General features: G+C 59.1%; 3 protein-coding genes across 3 annotated transcripts; 1 reads left to right on the plus strand and 2 right to left on the minus strand.

Moving 5' to 3' along the window:
• Nucleotides 1-1,020: 1,020 nt before the first annotated feature.
• Nucleotides 1,021-1,628, minus strand: BKCO1_1030001 (histone; the record flags this gene model as incomplete). The annotated part of the gene is made up of 3 exons (XM_020270158.1): nucleotides 1,021-1,341; nucleotides 1,463-1,545; nucleotides 1,613-1,628. 3 exons carry the CDS (start codon nucleotides 1,626-1,628, stop codon nucleotides 1,021-1,023), a joined length of 420 nt encoding a protein of 139 aa, XP_020125178.1.
• Nucleotides 1,629-5,833: 4,205 nt separating this feature from the next.
• Nucleotides 5,834-7,483, plus strand: BKCO1_1030002 (uncharacterized protein; the record flags this gene model as incomplete). Its single annotated transcript, XM_020270163.1, has 2 exons — nucleotides 5,834-5,836; nucleotides 5,915-7,483. 2 exons carry the CDS (start codon nucleotides 5,834-5,836, stop codon nucleotides 7,481-7,483), a joined length of 1,572 nt encoding a protein of 523 aa, XP_020125180.1.
• An 820-nt stretch (nucleotides 7,484-8,303) lies between these two features.
• On the minus strand, nucleotides 8,304-10,304 carry BKCO1_1030003 (uncharacterized protein; the record flags this gene model as incomplete). The annotated part of the gene is made up of 2 exons (XM_020270164.1): nucleotides 8,304-10,064; nucleotides 10,167-10,304. 2 exons carry the CDS (start codon nucleotides 10,302-10,304, stop codon nucleotides 8,304-8,306), a joined length of 1,899 nt encoding a protein of 632 aa, XP_020125179.1.
• Between the last annotated feature and the right edge of the window lie 6,257 nt (nucleotides 10,305-16,561).

Below are 16,561 nucleotides of genomic sequence, written 5' to 3' on the forward strand. Positions count from 1 at the left end.
GCCTGGCCTTGCGCTCTTTGTGAGACATACACACACACACACACGGCTCTGGTGTTGGGCGCGCGCGCGCGCGCGCGCAGGGCAGGCAGGCAGGCAGTCCATGGTTCGCCGTGGCTCGCGCCGCCCACCTAGGCCGCAACGGCACGGTCCCACGCAACGGTGGTGCTTTGTTGCTTTGCTGAGAGTGGCTCGGGGGTGCTAGCGTCGGAGAGGAATGGGGGAGCTCTCGCGCTCTTCTGCCAGATTAAAAAAAAAAAAAAAAGCAATGGGGGGGGCTTTTGCATCGCCCATTCCGTTCACTGGCTGGGTGCTGTGATTCGTCAGGGCCGCTGGGAATGCTTTCGCCCCGGGGCGATGCGTCAGCTATGCCGTCATGCACTATCGGATCACGGCAGCTTCGTCCAACGGTGGCGTGTTGCCAGAAGTCGTCTGCTGCGCTTTTTTGGTCCTAAAAAGCATGAGTCAACAGTCACATTTGGAACACATTTGCCCTCTCTGTCGCCATCCAGATGACCCGCCTCCGGGCCGCCACAAAGTACGGGGGAAGCAGAGAGTTCATTGTCTACTTGCGGACACTAAGAAGGTTTCCCACCTTGCCTACTACAGCTAACACACTACTAAGCAGCCCGTCTGGTCAACCCAACCCTTGGACTCCCGCCACGCCTAAACGAAACAACCCGAAGTAACATCGCAGACAGAGCGTTGCAGCAACGACCGTGAAGAAGCCGGCCTGGGTCAGAGGACATCTTGGCGTGACTGAATGTCCGTCGACAGCGATGTAGGGGAGGGAGGACCAAAGCTGAAGGCGGCCTATCGCGGTCCGAGAGAGCGCGCGGCAAACTGTGACGCCCTCAGCCCGTCCGCGCGCGCCCGAACGCTCGTGGTTCATAATCGTACATGCACCTCCCCGCCATGTGTCATTGCGGAACGCCCATTATCAATCGCCGGGCCGGGTATTTTATCGTTTTTTTGGTTCCATCCTCCCAGAAAGAGACAGCATTATTGGCGCACAACACGGTCCTAGACCTCGATGGCCTTCTTGCCCTTCCTCTGCTCGACCTTGAGCAACAGCGCGCGGTTGATGTGGGGCAGCACACCACCGAAGGCGATGGTGGCGCGGATAAGCGTGTCGAGTTCCTCGTCGCCGCGGATGGCCAATTGCAGATGGCGAGGCGTGATGCGCTTGACCTTGAGATCCTTGGCCGCGTTGCCGGCCAGCTCGAGCACTTCGGCGGTCAGGTATTCGAGGACGGCGGTGAGGTAGACGGCGGCCTTGGCTCCGATGCGCGTGCGCTGGCGGGTGATGTTGCGAAGGTGACGCTTTATGCGGCCGCAGGGGAACTGGAGGCGACCATGTTAGCGCTGATGGTTCTTGGAGCGCATCGGCCGCGATGGAAAAGCGCGTCGGGGAGCTCTGCCGTGATGTGGCGCGTCCCGGTCAAAGGCGCGCTTTCAGCCTTACCTGCAAACCGGCCTTCGCCGAGTGCGATTTGGACGTCTTGACGTTTTGGTCTCCCTTACCACCCGTCTTGCCACCCGTCTTGCCTGTAGAACGCGGGAAAAGGACGCGTTAGCCACCTTTCGATAGCGTGTAGAGGCTGAAAATTGTTACCTTTTCCACCCGGCATGATTACGCTTTGTATCTATTTGATCGTACAGATGAACGGAGACGAAGGGGGCGACCGTCGAGCCGGTGTCTGATTTGGTTGAAAAAACGGCGGGGTTGGGCGGGCGGTGGTGGGTGTTGTGTTATTGCAGACGGAACCCGCGCGTTTCTTTAGAATCGTGCCCAGGCATAACGGGAACAGCACGTGACCCTAAGACAGCAACACCAGGCTGCAGCGTATAGGTGGCAACACGGGAGCCTGACGACTACAGGGAGTATTAGCAATCAGTTACTAAGTGAGCACAAAGGGGTCCTTGCATCGCCATTACCATGTTTGGCTGGTGGAGTTGACGTCCGAGTCACGTGCTTGAATATGATGTGGAATGCATCCGGACAGATTGTCTTCCTTGAGGCAATGGCCTCACGCTGAAGGACATGTTAGCTGTTCCGGTTCTGAAACCACGCCAGCAGTCTTGGATGAGTTGACGTCAGAGAAGAGGGTAAAAGGGAAGGGCTTTCCAGGTCTCTTCTTGAAAGACACGGCGGCGACGCGAGTCGAGCAGATATCAGTTTGAGCCACTGGAGCCCTCGGTCGCCAGATGACCAAGGAAAGGATGTTTCCCACCTAGGAGAGCGCATCTAGATGAGAGGCCCCGGCATACAAGGACGTGCCACTTACCGGTGGTGAGACATGCTGACGGAAGTGAGCTGGCCTCAGGATGCGAGGCAGCTGTATGGCAGCATAGGAACAGCCGCTGAGGCGGGCGCTCTGCCAGCCAGGGCGGATGCGCTTCGAAAGATCATCCTGGAGGGTGGAGAAGCTCCGGTCAGCAGATGTTGAGCCGACTTCGTGCTCTCTCCAGCATTCAGACTGCGCTGTAGAGGTTGTCGGAGGGCAAAATGCCGGCTCTCCGGGGAAACGTCAGGCCTTGCGCAGTCGGCGAACACGGCAATCCATCGCCATCTCGGGCATGATCTTCTCAACCTCATCGCCTCCATATACCACGAGGATGCAACGCTTCTAGAGCATCGCTGCTGGAAATACACGGCAATACCGTTTGAACGAGACAAGTGTTTTAGTTGGGTCTTGCATTGCACTGCGGCACTCACTTCCCTTACAGCCTCTTTCCCATCATCTCAGCTACTCTCAGGCAATCTCACTCAGTTAGAAGCGCAAGCTTCGATAGAGTAATGAGTGATGTGGCTAGTTGCGTTGTTCGTTCATGTTATTCCAAAACATATTCTCTTTGCCTGTTCTGACGAGACGCCGCGTTTTCATCACCAGCGGTTGCATTGCCGCCACTATAAGTGCATCTACATTATGAATCACTACCATGTGAAATTCAGTCCTATCTCTTCTATGAAATCATGTCGTCTTTAAGCCTTTTTGCGCCGGTGTTGTAGGGCAGCTCCAAAAGCCGACTCCTCCACGCAACTCAGCCTTCTCCACTGCAAACCATCAAGAATGCGCTATAAGCCACAACCATTTCCGTTCCGTCTCCATCGCCTCCCTTCATCCTTCCTACCCATCCTACCTGTTTCCTTTTCTTTACCGTACTCTAGACTCGTAACCAACCTTCGCGGCTTGATTCATTCTCCCCAGGCTTTCATTTACTCCAAGCTCCAAGTTCACCCTTTCCCAATGCTTTTTCCATCTCTTCTTTACTGATTTTTCATCCTCGTACGCAATCTTCGTTCTTGTTTTACAGTTTTCTATTGCGTAGCCTTTGGCTTGCTGTGTTGATGCAAGTGACCTACTGTCGTGTGGTGGTTCTTGTTGTAGTGTGGACTTGACACAAGATATCAAGCCCATTGATTGTTGCGTTGTGATTTCGCGCTGTCAGAATCTGGCATCAGCATGAGCAGGGCCAGCAGATTTTGAGCCCTGCGTTATTTGTATTCTGCTCTCTTGGTCACAGGTTGGCGCCGCTAAGTGACACCTGGCAAACGCGTCTGCAATCAGCATACTGTTCACATTATCCGTGGTAAGGCCAAGCCAGTCTCCAAAACTGAATGGACCGCTTTGCTGGCTACTTTGCCTCGTGGAGGATCGCTCATCCGCGCATCTGCTGTCATTTGCGGTGCGATAATGTGCTGCGTGTCAATGTCGTTTTTCTTCTGTTGTTGGTTGCTGTCATTCGGTCTTGTATCAGTTGCATATTAACCTGATCTTAGTCCAAAACGCAGAGTGTGCGGCTGCTGTTTGAGTTGCGTAGAGGGGGAGGCGGAGTTGGAGCCTCAATGCTACAAAGGAGATCTGCTGCTTATTCAGACAGAGGTTTGGGCCAGCCGCTCGATGTTGCGTGGCCAGTCTCTGACTTGCGAGACTCAGATCGCACTGTACGCGATGCGACGATGCGAACTGTTGCCACAACATGCAAGGAGAAAAGTCCGGTGTTTTGACACCGTTGTTCGAGATCGCTCCAGTAAGAAGTTCGTGCGGGCTGATGCAAGGTCTCATTCCGCAAGCATGCATGCATCCCATGGAGCAACCTCGACCGATTCGGGCCGCGCCAGACGGAACCTGCTGATGAGTTCTCTTCTCCCCTTTTACATCCCCCCGAACAAGGGGTTTTCTTTCGCAAGAACGGGTTGCTGTTGATTCATGAAGCAGCCTGTACGGGCAGTCATGCGTGGCGAAGCGCCACAGGCGTCGCGGTTACATATTGACAGCAGAGCCAGGCGCAAGCCCTCGTTCGACCATGCTTCCCGAAGCGATCTAGGCCCTGCAGCCCAGCTGCACCCGGACCCCTTTCCCACGTGCATTTCCCCAACGTGCATGTCATAGATGCATGCGCTTTCGCCCGCGTCTGGTGGGGCGCTCGCGTCCTGAGAGGTGCTGGCGGAGAGGGGCGACGTCACAGAGTCGAGAGGGTCGAATATTGGAGGATGGGATGTTCATGAGTCGCGGGCGATCGGTTGTCCATCGCCATCGTCGGCGGGGAAGGCGCGGAAAGAGCCTGGAGCAGCGCCTCGGCTATGCAGCGCGCCCCGTGTTGCGGTCGCGCCTCAATCATGACTCTGCTGCTCGCTCGCATTGTGGGCAGGTGATTGGGCTTCTCTGGCTTCTGCCGGCGGCGTGAAGGATGGGCGTTAAAAGCCGCGTCTCCGAGATCGAGCTGACGGGGAAACCTGCACGGATGGTGGGAGCACTGTTCTGCGGCCGGCCCTGGAACCGCGTCGGGCTGCCCAACGAGCCAGGAGGACAAAAGGCGGCGAGGACGGCGGCGGCGCGGCGGTATGGCGCTGGGCATCTCCGACGCAGAGAAGTAGCGCAGGGGACCGCTCTTAGCGTACCGGCGAACATGGCGGCATGGCGGCACTCGCTGCATGATGATGTGCGGCGCACGCGCGGATAATAGGCCTGGAGCGCTGGAAGGGCGCAGCAGCAGGTCGAGGGGCCGCTAGGTCAGGCGGGCTTCGCAGGTTGCAGCACCAAGTAGTCAGGGCGTGTCCGATCCGGGCGACGATTGTCCTTCCCCTGACTCTCGACGCAAACACGACGCTGCGAGCGCGAGCTTTGGTGACCTGACACCACGGCGGATGTGGCATCACGCTAGACAAATTGCCCGCTGGGATGAGCCCGGCAAGCAGCAGGCCACCACACGTCAATGGGCCCGACCTCTCGCGCGCTGCTCAGGCGTCCGGCGCGGTCTGCACCCGACAGTTTGTAAACACACCGTTGCTGGCCGCCACGCCCCGATGGCGGTCCCCTTTTTTCTCCTCGTTCCCTGCCGCTGCCCTGCCGCTGGTCCTGTTTCTCGGCACCCGATCCATGCCGGCCGATGAGTTGTTTGGCTGGAAGGGCTGACTTGAGTGCTGGTAATTTGTGGGTCGACCGTCCGCGCGACCATCGTTCTGCCGTGGCGCTCCCCTCTTGCTCGTTCTGGTTGCAGCTTTGTTGCTACGACGCCGACAACGCATCTGCCGTAGACTCGCCTGTCATTTAAAAAGAAAAGCCCCGCGCGCCCTGGTGCCGCTCTTTTTCTGCCATTTCCTGGCCTTCGCCTTTGCTTCCCGCGCACACGCCCGCTGCCATCATCAAAACGTCAGACAGGGAGCCGTCCAGACCGCCCATCCTCCTATCCTGCCGCCCTTTGCTCCGCCCGCCGCCCGCTGTTCGTGCTTTTGCGTCCTGTGCCATCCCGCGAAGCGTATTGGGCGCGCAATTGAGACGTTCCCGAAGACGCTGCGAATCCCACGCTTGCCTCAGGCGCCGCGCCGAAAATGGTAGTTGCAGCTCTCGCTTGACCGCCATCTTTTTTTCCGGGAGCCCATTCGCTGACGCATTGTGCCTTCTCTTTGCAGACTTCGAGCAGTATTTCCCTCTACCAGCAGCAGGCGGTCAAGCTGCTTTCGCGGAAGAGCGTCGTGCTCGGCATCCCCCTCGCCGCCGGTTCCATAATCCTGTTCCTGCAATGGCGGAAGCGGAAATCGCTGAAGCCGAAGCCGAAGCCCAAGTCGAGGCAGCCGGAATCCGAGAAGAAGGGAGAGAAGACGGACGAGCTGTGGACGCAGCGCTCCAATGGCAAGGCCACACCCAGTGCCGTCGAGGAGAAGAAGACCACATCTGAGACGCCATCTGCGTCGGCGCAAAACGGCTCCGCGCCCGCGCCCGCGCCTGCACCTGCACCTGCACCATCTGCAGTAACACCAGCGCCCACCAGTAGCGAATCGTATGCCGCCGTCGCAGCAGCCCCGCCATCTGCAGCAACGCCATCACCGGTGCCGCAATACTCCCCCATTCGCTCCAAGCACTCGCAGGACGATGGCGACGACCAACGCGTGACAGGCTTTGCGTACGCCAAGAGACCTAGGCTCGGCCGCGGCCGGTCGGTTGAGAAGTTTGCGTCGTACGAGCCGCTGCGGAAAGCGTCGGCGGAGCAGAGGGAACAAGAGGAGAAGCTGAGGATCAAGGAGGAGGACGATAAGGCTGCCGCTGCCGCCGTCGCTGCGTTTAGCCCGCCCGCTTCTGTTGCCGCCGCTGCTGTTCCTGAGCCTGAGCCTGAGTTTGAGCCCGTGCCTGCGCCTGCTGTGCCTGCTGTCGCTGCTGTGGTGCCGGAGGATGAGGATGTGCCGCCTGAAGCACCCCTTCCCGCCGCTCCCGTGGCTGCATCCGACGCGGCGCCGCAGGAATCCGTCGCTCCCGAGGAGACACCCGCTGAGATCAAGGTGAACGGCTGGCATCACGAGGATGAGGAGTGGCAGCCCGAGCCCGTCCGCGACATGCGCCGGTCCTCCATCATCGCCACGTTCGAGATCACCACGTCGAGCGAGCCTGCAAATCTGTCGCCGCCCGGCACCGCCGCGTTCGACGCGTCGCGCCGTCCGTCTGTCGTGACCACTATCAGCGCCGAGCCGCCCATCAACGAGGAAGATGAAGACGACAGCATGGTGTGGGAGGACGAGGCCGAGGCCGACGCTGACGAAACGCCTGCTTTCGCAGGTCGCCGCGAGTCCGTCACCGTTGAGACCGCCATCGAGATCGCCGAAGCTTGGTCGAACGGCATGAATGGCACCATCCAGGAAGAAGAAGAGAACGCGCCTGCGCATGGAGTTTCAACCACCATCTCCGGCCCCATCCCAGTGACTTCTTCTTCTTGGCAAGACGACGAGTATGATGAGGAATTGGCGCCCGAGGATCCCGTCCCCGAGCCTGCTGCTTCCACGGCGTTGGCGAAGGCAATGGAGAACGGTGTGCAGGGTGACGAGCAGGCCAAGCGTACTGATAGCCCGTTGGCGAGCAAGCCGGTTGTTGTGGCTGCTGCGGCGGGCGTCCCGGCACCACAGTCCGCGGTCGTCGAGGAGATCAGGGATGTCGTGGACAGGTCGCCGCTGGCGCACTTGCCGGGGATGGGTATTCCGAACCGCGCATGAGATGGTATCGAGCGATGGGAGAGAACGAATGGACGGCCGAAATGATAGAAGGTCGGAGTCGAGATACCTGCGGGGAAGAGAGGGGGCGTCCTGAGCTACTTCTTCGTCCGGATAAATCCGCCAGATCCGGATTGGTAACGACTGTATGGCCTCGTATGCAATATGTACATATCCTCGGAATTAAGGGTAATTGGATCGGTTCGAATTGTCAATGTCGGCGAGTGCTCGTCCAGCGAGGTGAATGGTGCGGCATATGAGGTGTAAGTACGAGACCAGCTCAGCAAATACAACACTCATGGCGACGGCGGAGGGAAGCTGGCGCACATAAAAGTGCGATTCGAGCGTGCTGACTTGCCAAAACCGGGAGGGAACCTTTCCAGGACCGGATGACCTGGATCCATACCAAAACAGGAGGGGAGTGCGGGACATGAGAGGAGATTGGCTAGAAACGTGCCAACCGGTGATGCGCTACCCTGCCTTCCCACCAAGAGGCACCGCCACCCAGAAAACGGGCCGGTGAGCCTGGCAGGACGCATCAGTGATCTGGAAAGCGAAATTCTGCCATCACCGTCTTCCACAGCAACTCCAGGAGGCGAGAGTGAGGCCAAGAGAGGATGGGCTAGAAACATGTCATCAGCTCTCCCCGGCACCCGCCTTCCCCATCGTGAGACGAGGCATGGCAAAGGCACATTATCGGTTCGAGCCTAGACGAAATTCTTCCATCGTCATTGCACTGCAAACTCCGGTAGGTAGGTGAGCTTCTGAACGAGCGAATGAACTGGGACAACACAGCAGGAGTCAGAGAATCGACCAAACCATCCTACGGATTGTTAGGCCGGATAGACTGATCACTGAACTGGTTGAAGTATGACCAGTCATCGTCGTCGTCAGCATCACGCTCCTCCTCTTCCTCCGTCTCCTCCACGTGCTGCTGCTGTTGAGGGCGCTCAGCGACCTCATCTTCGCCGACCATCCACGCAGGCGAGGCGCTGCCGAGTATGGGGTAAGGGGTGTTACCACCGTCGTCGACAGGAGGAGGCGGGTAGAAGTACTGCTGCCCGGCGGAGCCGTCGTCCACGGGTTCCTCCTGCGACGCCTCCGAGAGGGACCAGCCCCCAGCGGAATTGCCGTATTCGTCACCCGCGAACTGCTCGCCATAGTAAGGCGCAGAAACTCCACCCTCCGCCTGCTGGTAGCCCCACGGGCCCTGCGCGTGATCGTAGATGGGCTGCGCCGGCTGGAAGAACACGTCTTCGCTTCCCCCAACTAGCCCTTCCGCCTCCTCCACCACCATGTCATCCACATCTCCAGACTCCACCGGATGACCCTCCTCCTCACTTTCATCCTCCCCCTCGAGTTCCCAGAGTCCGCCGCTATCGCGCGCGGCAGGCTCCTCCCAGCCCAAGTCCGGCTCGACCGTCGCGGCGGGAAGGCGACGACCGCTCGCGAACTCGAGGCGCGGGAAGATCTCGTCGCGCATCTGGAAGCGGTCGTCCCGCGCGATCACGGCCGTCTCTCCCTCGTCGTCGCTTTCTTCTTGCCACTCCAGGCCCTCGGCGACGGCGGCCATGGCGCGCACTGGCTTCGGCCAGGCGCCCAGATGGTTGCGGAACCCGCGCGCCTTCTTGGTGGGCTGCTCGTGGAAGAAGTTGCTGGCGGTGAGGGAGGAGCCGGCGCGCGTGCGCGGGACACGTGGGGAGCGGGCGGTCTGGGAGAGGGGGTAGGATACCTCCGTCTCCTCCTCTTCGACGTTGTCGTTATCGTCGTCGTCGTCGTCGTTGTCGTCGTCGTCGTCGCTGTTGCTGATGCCGCTCGTGCTGCGGCGACGCTTGGCGGGACGCGCGAGGTCGTCGTCGTCGTTGTCGTCGTCGTCGTCGTCGTCGGCAGCGGCGCGCTTGCGGCGGCGGCGGCTGGAAGAGGAGGAGGTGGAGGCGGAGTCGGAGGCGTCTTCGGCGGAGAACATCTCATCCTCCCACGGTGCGGTCGCAACGGGGAACCAACGGCGACCCCTCTTATGGTCGCGAACCGAGTTCTCGGACAGGCGTGGAATCGCCCGCACCGTGGCGATGACGGGGGACGCGAAATGGACGGACTTGCCGCCAGAAACAGCGGTGGTGCTGCCCCTGGACTTGAGCGCAGGCTTGAGAGCGGCCCGCGTCTCGTCGTCGTCGTTGTTGTCGGCGTCATCGCCCTCGTCGTTAGAGATGGCGGACGAGGAAGAGGGATGAGATGGGGATGGTGGTGACGGTGGTGTCAGAGCCCCATGGTCCAAGGAGGGTGACGGGGAGTGCGGTGAGGAGGTCTCCTCCGAGACGGACTCCTCGACGTTGGCGTGACGGTCGACATTGTCGGCCCGCGCGGACTCGGGATAGGCCTCGGCAGCTGCCTCGGCCGTCTCCTCCGTCCTGATGGTGAGAATCTGCTGGGCTCGCAGAAACTCGACGCGGGCATGGACGTCGTCGGCTGTGGCGCCCTCCCACAGCGTCGCCAACTTCGCGCACTCCTCGTCGGTGATGGCACCTCCGAGGCCGATGAGGTGGATGAGAAGGGTCCGGTCCCTCTTCTCAGTCCAGCGGAACTTCTGTTGCGGACATGTCAGCCGCCGCACGCAGACCAAGTGGGGAGAGAGATCGAGTGAGGTGGATGTGGTGTATCGCGGCATGATGCGGTCGAGCGGGCTTACCTTGCTGATCAAACTCTGCTCGGCGGCGGCCAAAGGCGTCCTTGGAGCAGAGGCTTTGCGCTTGGTGACGCGCGGCTTGTCCATGCGGCGAGACGCGAAGCCGTCGCCCGGCTTGATGGTGCCGGAGCGGAGTCTCATTTTCGAGGATTTGTGGGCAGGAGTAGCTGGTGCTGCTGCTGCTGGTGATGTCGAAAATGGTGGTGTGGTCTGAAGAAGGAGGAGAGGATCCAAGTTGTGTGGAGGGCAGAAAATATCTACAACCCGTGCGCACGGACCCTGGTGTTGGTATTGTGGAAGGTGCGACACTTCACTTTCACACTGCCAACACCCGTGCCTGCCCAATCTGGATGCAAGCACCTGCCGGAGAATTGCTGGACCAGTGACGAGGACGGCATCCTAACTCGGCCTGGTCATCCGTTCTTGTACGCTTCGGGGCTCTTTGAGGCGGCTCAACGGTCCAGAGCGTCAACCGCTTCTGCCAGCCTGCCATCGCTCCACTCAACTTGGTGGCTGTGATGGCTGGGTATGTCTATATACTTCATCTCCTAGAATACCAATCAAAACAAAATGTAGTCTAGCATTATTTCGCGTAGATGAGCATTCGAATCCGCCAGCGTCGATGCCACGGCAGGCAAAAAAAAAAACACACACACACACACAACTACTCGATCTCACCGAACCTTTAGCTTTAGGCAAGTAAACACTGTGAAATGACCCATGACTGGCTTGCATCAATAAAACGTCAAGTTTGACATTTCACACTGTTCAGTATATAGAGTCTTTGTTGTTAATTGCTAATAGAAGTAGACATCTATGTGAGGCACCATTCGAAGAACAACATCAAAGTCGAGCGGTGTGGATGTCTACGGTGGCGGCCCAACCTGCAAGCTGCAAGCACACGCAGCGCCGTGCTCATCGAAGACTCACTGCCCACAAAGTACTGCACAATGCTCAGGCGTCTATGTTGGGAAATGAGACTCCACAGCGAAAAGGCACCGGAGTGGCAAACAAAAGCGCCGAAGGGACTGTGGGCAAGATTTGCAACACGAAGACGGGTGCAGGGCGCCGAGGCGAAATGTAACTGAGAGACGCAGTGGATACATCTCGTACGGATGTCGGGATCCGGGTAGCGGTGAATAATGGCAAGGTACTGAATAAGATGGCCGGCCGGTGAGGCAGCAAGTCAGCGGCGGACAATCGTCGAGAGTCTGTCTCAATAGAGCATGTGAAGTGGGCAGAGGATGGAAGATCTTCAGTGGGGAGTCCGAGCGTGTTCTATACATGTACCTGGCCAAGCCGCTCGAGGCATGGCGGGGCGGGCACATGTAGACAGGCTGAAACAGTGTGGTCGGATGAAACGTCGCATGGAAACAGAGGAACGGCGCGGGAGGCATGGGCGGCTCGCGAAACGGCGGCCATCAGCGTGAGCGACAGGCATCCACGGTCGTCTATCGCAGATCGGTTGCACCGCCTCAAACCCCACAACTGGTCGGGACCCCTGGATGTTCGCCACATTGGAGGGGCATGAGTCAGGGCGGCAGTAGTCAGCACGGCGGGCGGCGGCGCCAGAAAGAGGGCCATGCTGCGGGCATGGTCCGCTCGGGGTGGAGCGGTTGGCGGGCGGTTGACGGGCGCGGCGCGCGTGAGGTGAGCGAGAGCGGTGTCGTCGCGCTTGCGGCAGGCGCAACCCGCGCAACCCACGCAACCACAGCCGAAGCGGGTTAGCGGGCTCAGCCCTACGGTACGCCGGCAGCCCGCTCAGGTGGTGGCTGCTCCAGCGCTGACCTCACTGCCACACCCCATGACTCCCGCTGCGGCTCCATTCTGCGCGCCCGCCAGCTCGACGCGGCCGTCGTGCCGCGCCCGCCAGTGCGATCGACTGCTCTCTTGCCACCGCGTGGCTCCCGCAGCCCGTGGCCCCCAACTCCCGCCGGCTTCCTCCACCGCGTCGACTCGAGCCACCAGCCCTCTGTCTCGGGCTCGCCGCGCCCTCTCGTCAGCGGCTCCCAGCACCCGCAGCACCCGCAGCACCCGCGGCATCGCCAGCATCGCGGTGCTCGACGCCCTCTCGCCGGCGATGGGCATTGCGCCTCCCCTTTCCTCGTATCTCCTAATTTCCCAAACGGTGATCGGCCCCGAGCGCGCCGCCAGAGTCGCCCAAAAATATGTGCCCAATATTTCCTCACTTGGGGCGTTTCGGACCTTAGCGACCCCGACGAGGCTCAATTATCCTGCAATTATGTCTGCCGGCCCGCGCACGGCCTGGCGCGCACGTGGTGGAGATCAATTAAGTCAGACTGCAGCCGTCAATTGACCTCCGCTCATGTCATTCTCATCCGCACCGCTGCTGCGCCTCACCCCCTCCACCCCCGCCGACCGGATTCTGCGTCGACAGGGCCGCAGCTTGCCCGGAGCGGCTTGGACTGCCGGTCAGCCTCAGCCGTGGCTAGTGCGCAAATCTATCCTTAGTACAGCTATCCGTCGTGAGGCCCGAGAGCGCACCGCAGCAGCCTTACTGATCCTCCAAGAGTCACATCTCGCGATGGCCGTTGCGCTTCCCCAGCCAGAATGTATAAGTAAACTTTCCCAGGCCGCCACCGAGCCCTCACCACCAGCGACAATCCCTTCTCCAGTGTCCAGCCCTTGCAGCCCGGTCGTCCTTCCTTCTCACCTCTCTCAGCAACCCGACTGTCTCTCCCGCTGGTTTAATGGGTCGCGGCGGCTACAACTGAACCGTCAACTTGCCAAAAAATCCACCAATCTCCTCGCAACCCTCCGCCAAAATGTGCATCCGCATCGTCGAGAAGTACGCCGTCTGCGGCTGCATCTACCACGTGCACGCCGTCGATGCGTGTGCTGCAGTTGGCCGCCACCCGGTGTCGGACAAGATCATCCACGTTGGCTACACCTGCGCAACCCACGCGAAGACGGCACCCACTGGACGATGAACAAAGCATTCGGGCAGCAGTCCCCTTCGATCCTCGACTCCGGAAGCCCCGCTGAACTGCAACTACCGTCTTCGTCACTACTGCCGGGGTCCACGGCGACGGAGACGGTGTGTCGGAACGGACCCGCTGGTCGGGTCCCGATACGAATGGAAGGGAAGCCCCAGGGAGAAGGGATCGGTTGGGAGCTTTGTTCGCTGTCTGATTGGACACTTTCGACATGGCACTTGGGCCGACGGCCGGACATGAGCGAATTTGCATCTCCTCGTCGACAAGGCTTCGCTCGGACAAGTCCCCCGGAGCGAAGCGTGGTGCCGGCACCACAAGCACGATTGAAAACCCACAGCAGAACCGTATACCCCTTGGCTTGCTGGCCAGCCAAGACGGCAGAGAACGGGCGTTATTGGTAACTGTTAATGTGTAAAGGGGATGACGGCATTCACGTCTGCGACGACTCGCTTGCTACAAGACCCTTTGCATTGGGAGGGCGTTTCTTTTTTTCTTTCTTTCCAAATTTTTTCATCTTTCTTTGGTCTATGGCTGCTGTTCGAGATATCCCATTGCGTCATTCGCTGCTTTTTCGGTTGCATCAGCGGGTCGTTCCTGGATCGTATTCTTTTTAGTGCGCCTGCATCTGGCATGGACTTTCTCTTTCTGTTTTATTTTTACCTTCCCGCTAGCTTGTAATGGCAAAATTAACATTGAGTTGAAACCAAATGGCTGAGCTACTCAGGGGGATTTCGTCATTCCCCACCCGCACCCTTGCCGGGGCAGATGCCGGTCGCGAGACAGGCTGTGGCTTGTACGCGATACGAGGATGGCGGGCTTGAACGCTTGAACCCAACGAAGTGAAGAAGTCGAGTGTGATCGCCAGCAGCACGTCATCGAAGAAGACCGCAGTGTGCGGCCGTCGGCAACTCCGAATTTAGCGCCTTCGCACCCCGGTTACTCCGACTTTCTTGTTTGAACCTCTACTCTGTGCTCTGATCGCCGATACCTCATCCTCTGCTCGAGACGATGGCCGGTACGGTTTCTGCAGCCCGCATCCGATGCTTATCATAGCGTTCAGTTGGCCAACGATGCCAATGGGAAAGGCGACCACTTGGCGGTGCCCAAACGACCGCTCTGTTCATCATCGAACGATACACGGCAGGAACCTACGACTTCTGACTCCGATATGGCCTTGAAGTAAAGTAACGAGAGGGTTGAAACAGACCAGCACTGCTGTTGCCCACCCGACTAAGCGACAAGAGGATGATGGATCTATATTTACAGCGAGGTGCAACTGTCATTTGCCATTGACTCGTCCAAAGGCGTTTGCAGTAGATGGGGGTTCAAATGAACTCGACAAAGCAACATGACAGCGGAGACTCGACACAGCTACAGCGAGTCATGGTGTCTTCGACAATCGGCTGACGCCACACGGGTGCGGCGAGTGCCTTGACTGATACGAGGTTGGCGCAACGTTGCTTCCTGACCAGGCAAGCGGTGTCGAAAGCAGTCGGCACAGCATCTAGACCGGCGGGCAATGCAGCGAAGATGGGCAGGCAGGGCCAGAGCGTGGGAAGCGCACGCACTCGGGCACGCGCGCTCTCGTCCAATTTCTGACCAATTTCTGAGCAGACGCAGGCACACACCGCCACAAATGCAGCCACAAGCGCGGGCCTTTTGTCTCTGCTGCGTTCCCCATATTCCGGGCATCCGCCTCGCTCCGGACAGCTACAGCACCCGGCACCAGCTCTCTCTTCTGCCGGCCACCGCTAGGTACTCGCAGCGGCCATCATGGTGGCTCGGGCCGCATGTCGGGGTCGGCGGTCAGGAAAGCGTCGGCATCTCCGTAAGGCTGAGGAGACGGGCTGAGGACATTACGTCGTTGCGACAGGGCACCCTTTTCACCGCCTACGGATACAGGGCCATTACTCTTGGGCGCATGCGCAAGCCTGCAGCCCTACGGGTCCACATCTCGGTCTTTCCAGTTTTTCCGCCGTTCCGTCGGCCGACGCGGCAGTCAATAATGTGTTGAGCTTCCGGGGATCCGGAGGGTATAGCCACGACGGCGAGCACAGACTGGTTCTGCACGTACAGTGAGTGAGTGTATGTAGACAAGAAAAAGAAAGAGACGGACAGGGTTTCACAATGCTACATACAACATTGGCTTTTCTCCCCAGCCTCCGTACCTTGTAAGCGCATGTAACGACAAGCCACAGGGAACGTCCAAGCGCGCAGCCGCTTCCAAAAAAGGGATGCACGAAATGAACACCCAGTGCACAGCCCGACCGCCAGCAATGCGAGCTCGCCTAATTAACACGCCAAAACAATTAACGTCGCTTAGTGGGACCAAAACCCAGAAACTCAAATGACGATGATCGCCACCCAGCACCCAGCCGCAGCAAGGGGAGCTCAATTTACCGTCATTTGGGACTTGCTAGTTATTGCTTTTTCTCTCTGCCACACCGCCACACATGCGCAACCGTGCGTACGTCCTCTTTGCACGCAATACTCGGCATTAAGCGCCTCTTCCACCCCAAAATAAACCCCTTTCTCGTCTCCCCTCCAACGGGTATCAGGGCCATGCGGGCAGAGAGAATGCGCATGTTGGGTATCATGAGCGCAGGGACCACCCGCACTGGTGATGGCCAAGGTGGGATGCAGCTTCACTCTCTATACCGTCATACACCCCTCCTCTTAACATGGCTCGAATCCCTGCCCGCGCAACACCCGGCACGGGAATGATCGTCATCCATCACCAGATCCACTTTTTCTGCTTTCTTTCCTCGCTGCGCAGGACCCACAATATACACCCCCGTCCGTTAGTAGCCGCAATGGACAACCCTTGTACCTGGACCTACCCTCTCCTCCCTCCCACTCTCTCTCTCACACACACCCACACCCACACAGACGCTCCGGCCTACCTACCTAGTCGCTGGGTCCGCGGGGCCCTCTTCTCTGCTTCTATCTTCGGCAACCCCACCATTGCGAGGCGGACGTGACGCGACCCACCCACCTCGCACTCGGTCCGAAGCCCCGTCACTGCCCTATACGAAGTCGCGGGCTAGGCGGGAGGCGGGAACCTGCGTCGATCGTCCCGTCCGGCCAACCGGAGGGGAGGGAGGGAGGGAGGGAGGGTAGGTGGCCTTGCCGTGGGGATGCATTTCTTCATTGTCTCACTTTCACCACCACTTTCACCACCACTTTTTTCCCGCTCAACGTCCCTAACGCGTAAAATGTCGCAAGGAACACTCTCCCCCCCACCCCACCACCACCCCATCTTGTGACTGGTGAGACGGTGCGTGTGGTGAGGCTACTACTCCACCAAGCGTGTTTATAAAAAGAAGCTGTGGGGAATAGAGAGGGGAAAGAAACAAAAGGGGGAGGGATTGGACGCAACGTCGCGGTCAGCGTCGAAGCAGCTAGTGGCTCGAAGCGACTTGCCGTTGTTCTCGTCTTTCT

This window comes from Diplodia corticola (genome assembly GCF_001883845.1).
Source record: "Diplodia corticola strain CBS 112549 chromosome Unknown scaffold103, whole genome shotgun sequence".
Lineage (NCBI taxonomy): Eukaryota > Fungi > Ascomycota > Dothideomycetes > Botryosphaeriales > Botryosphaeriaceae > Diplodia > Diplodia corticola.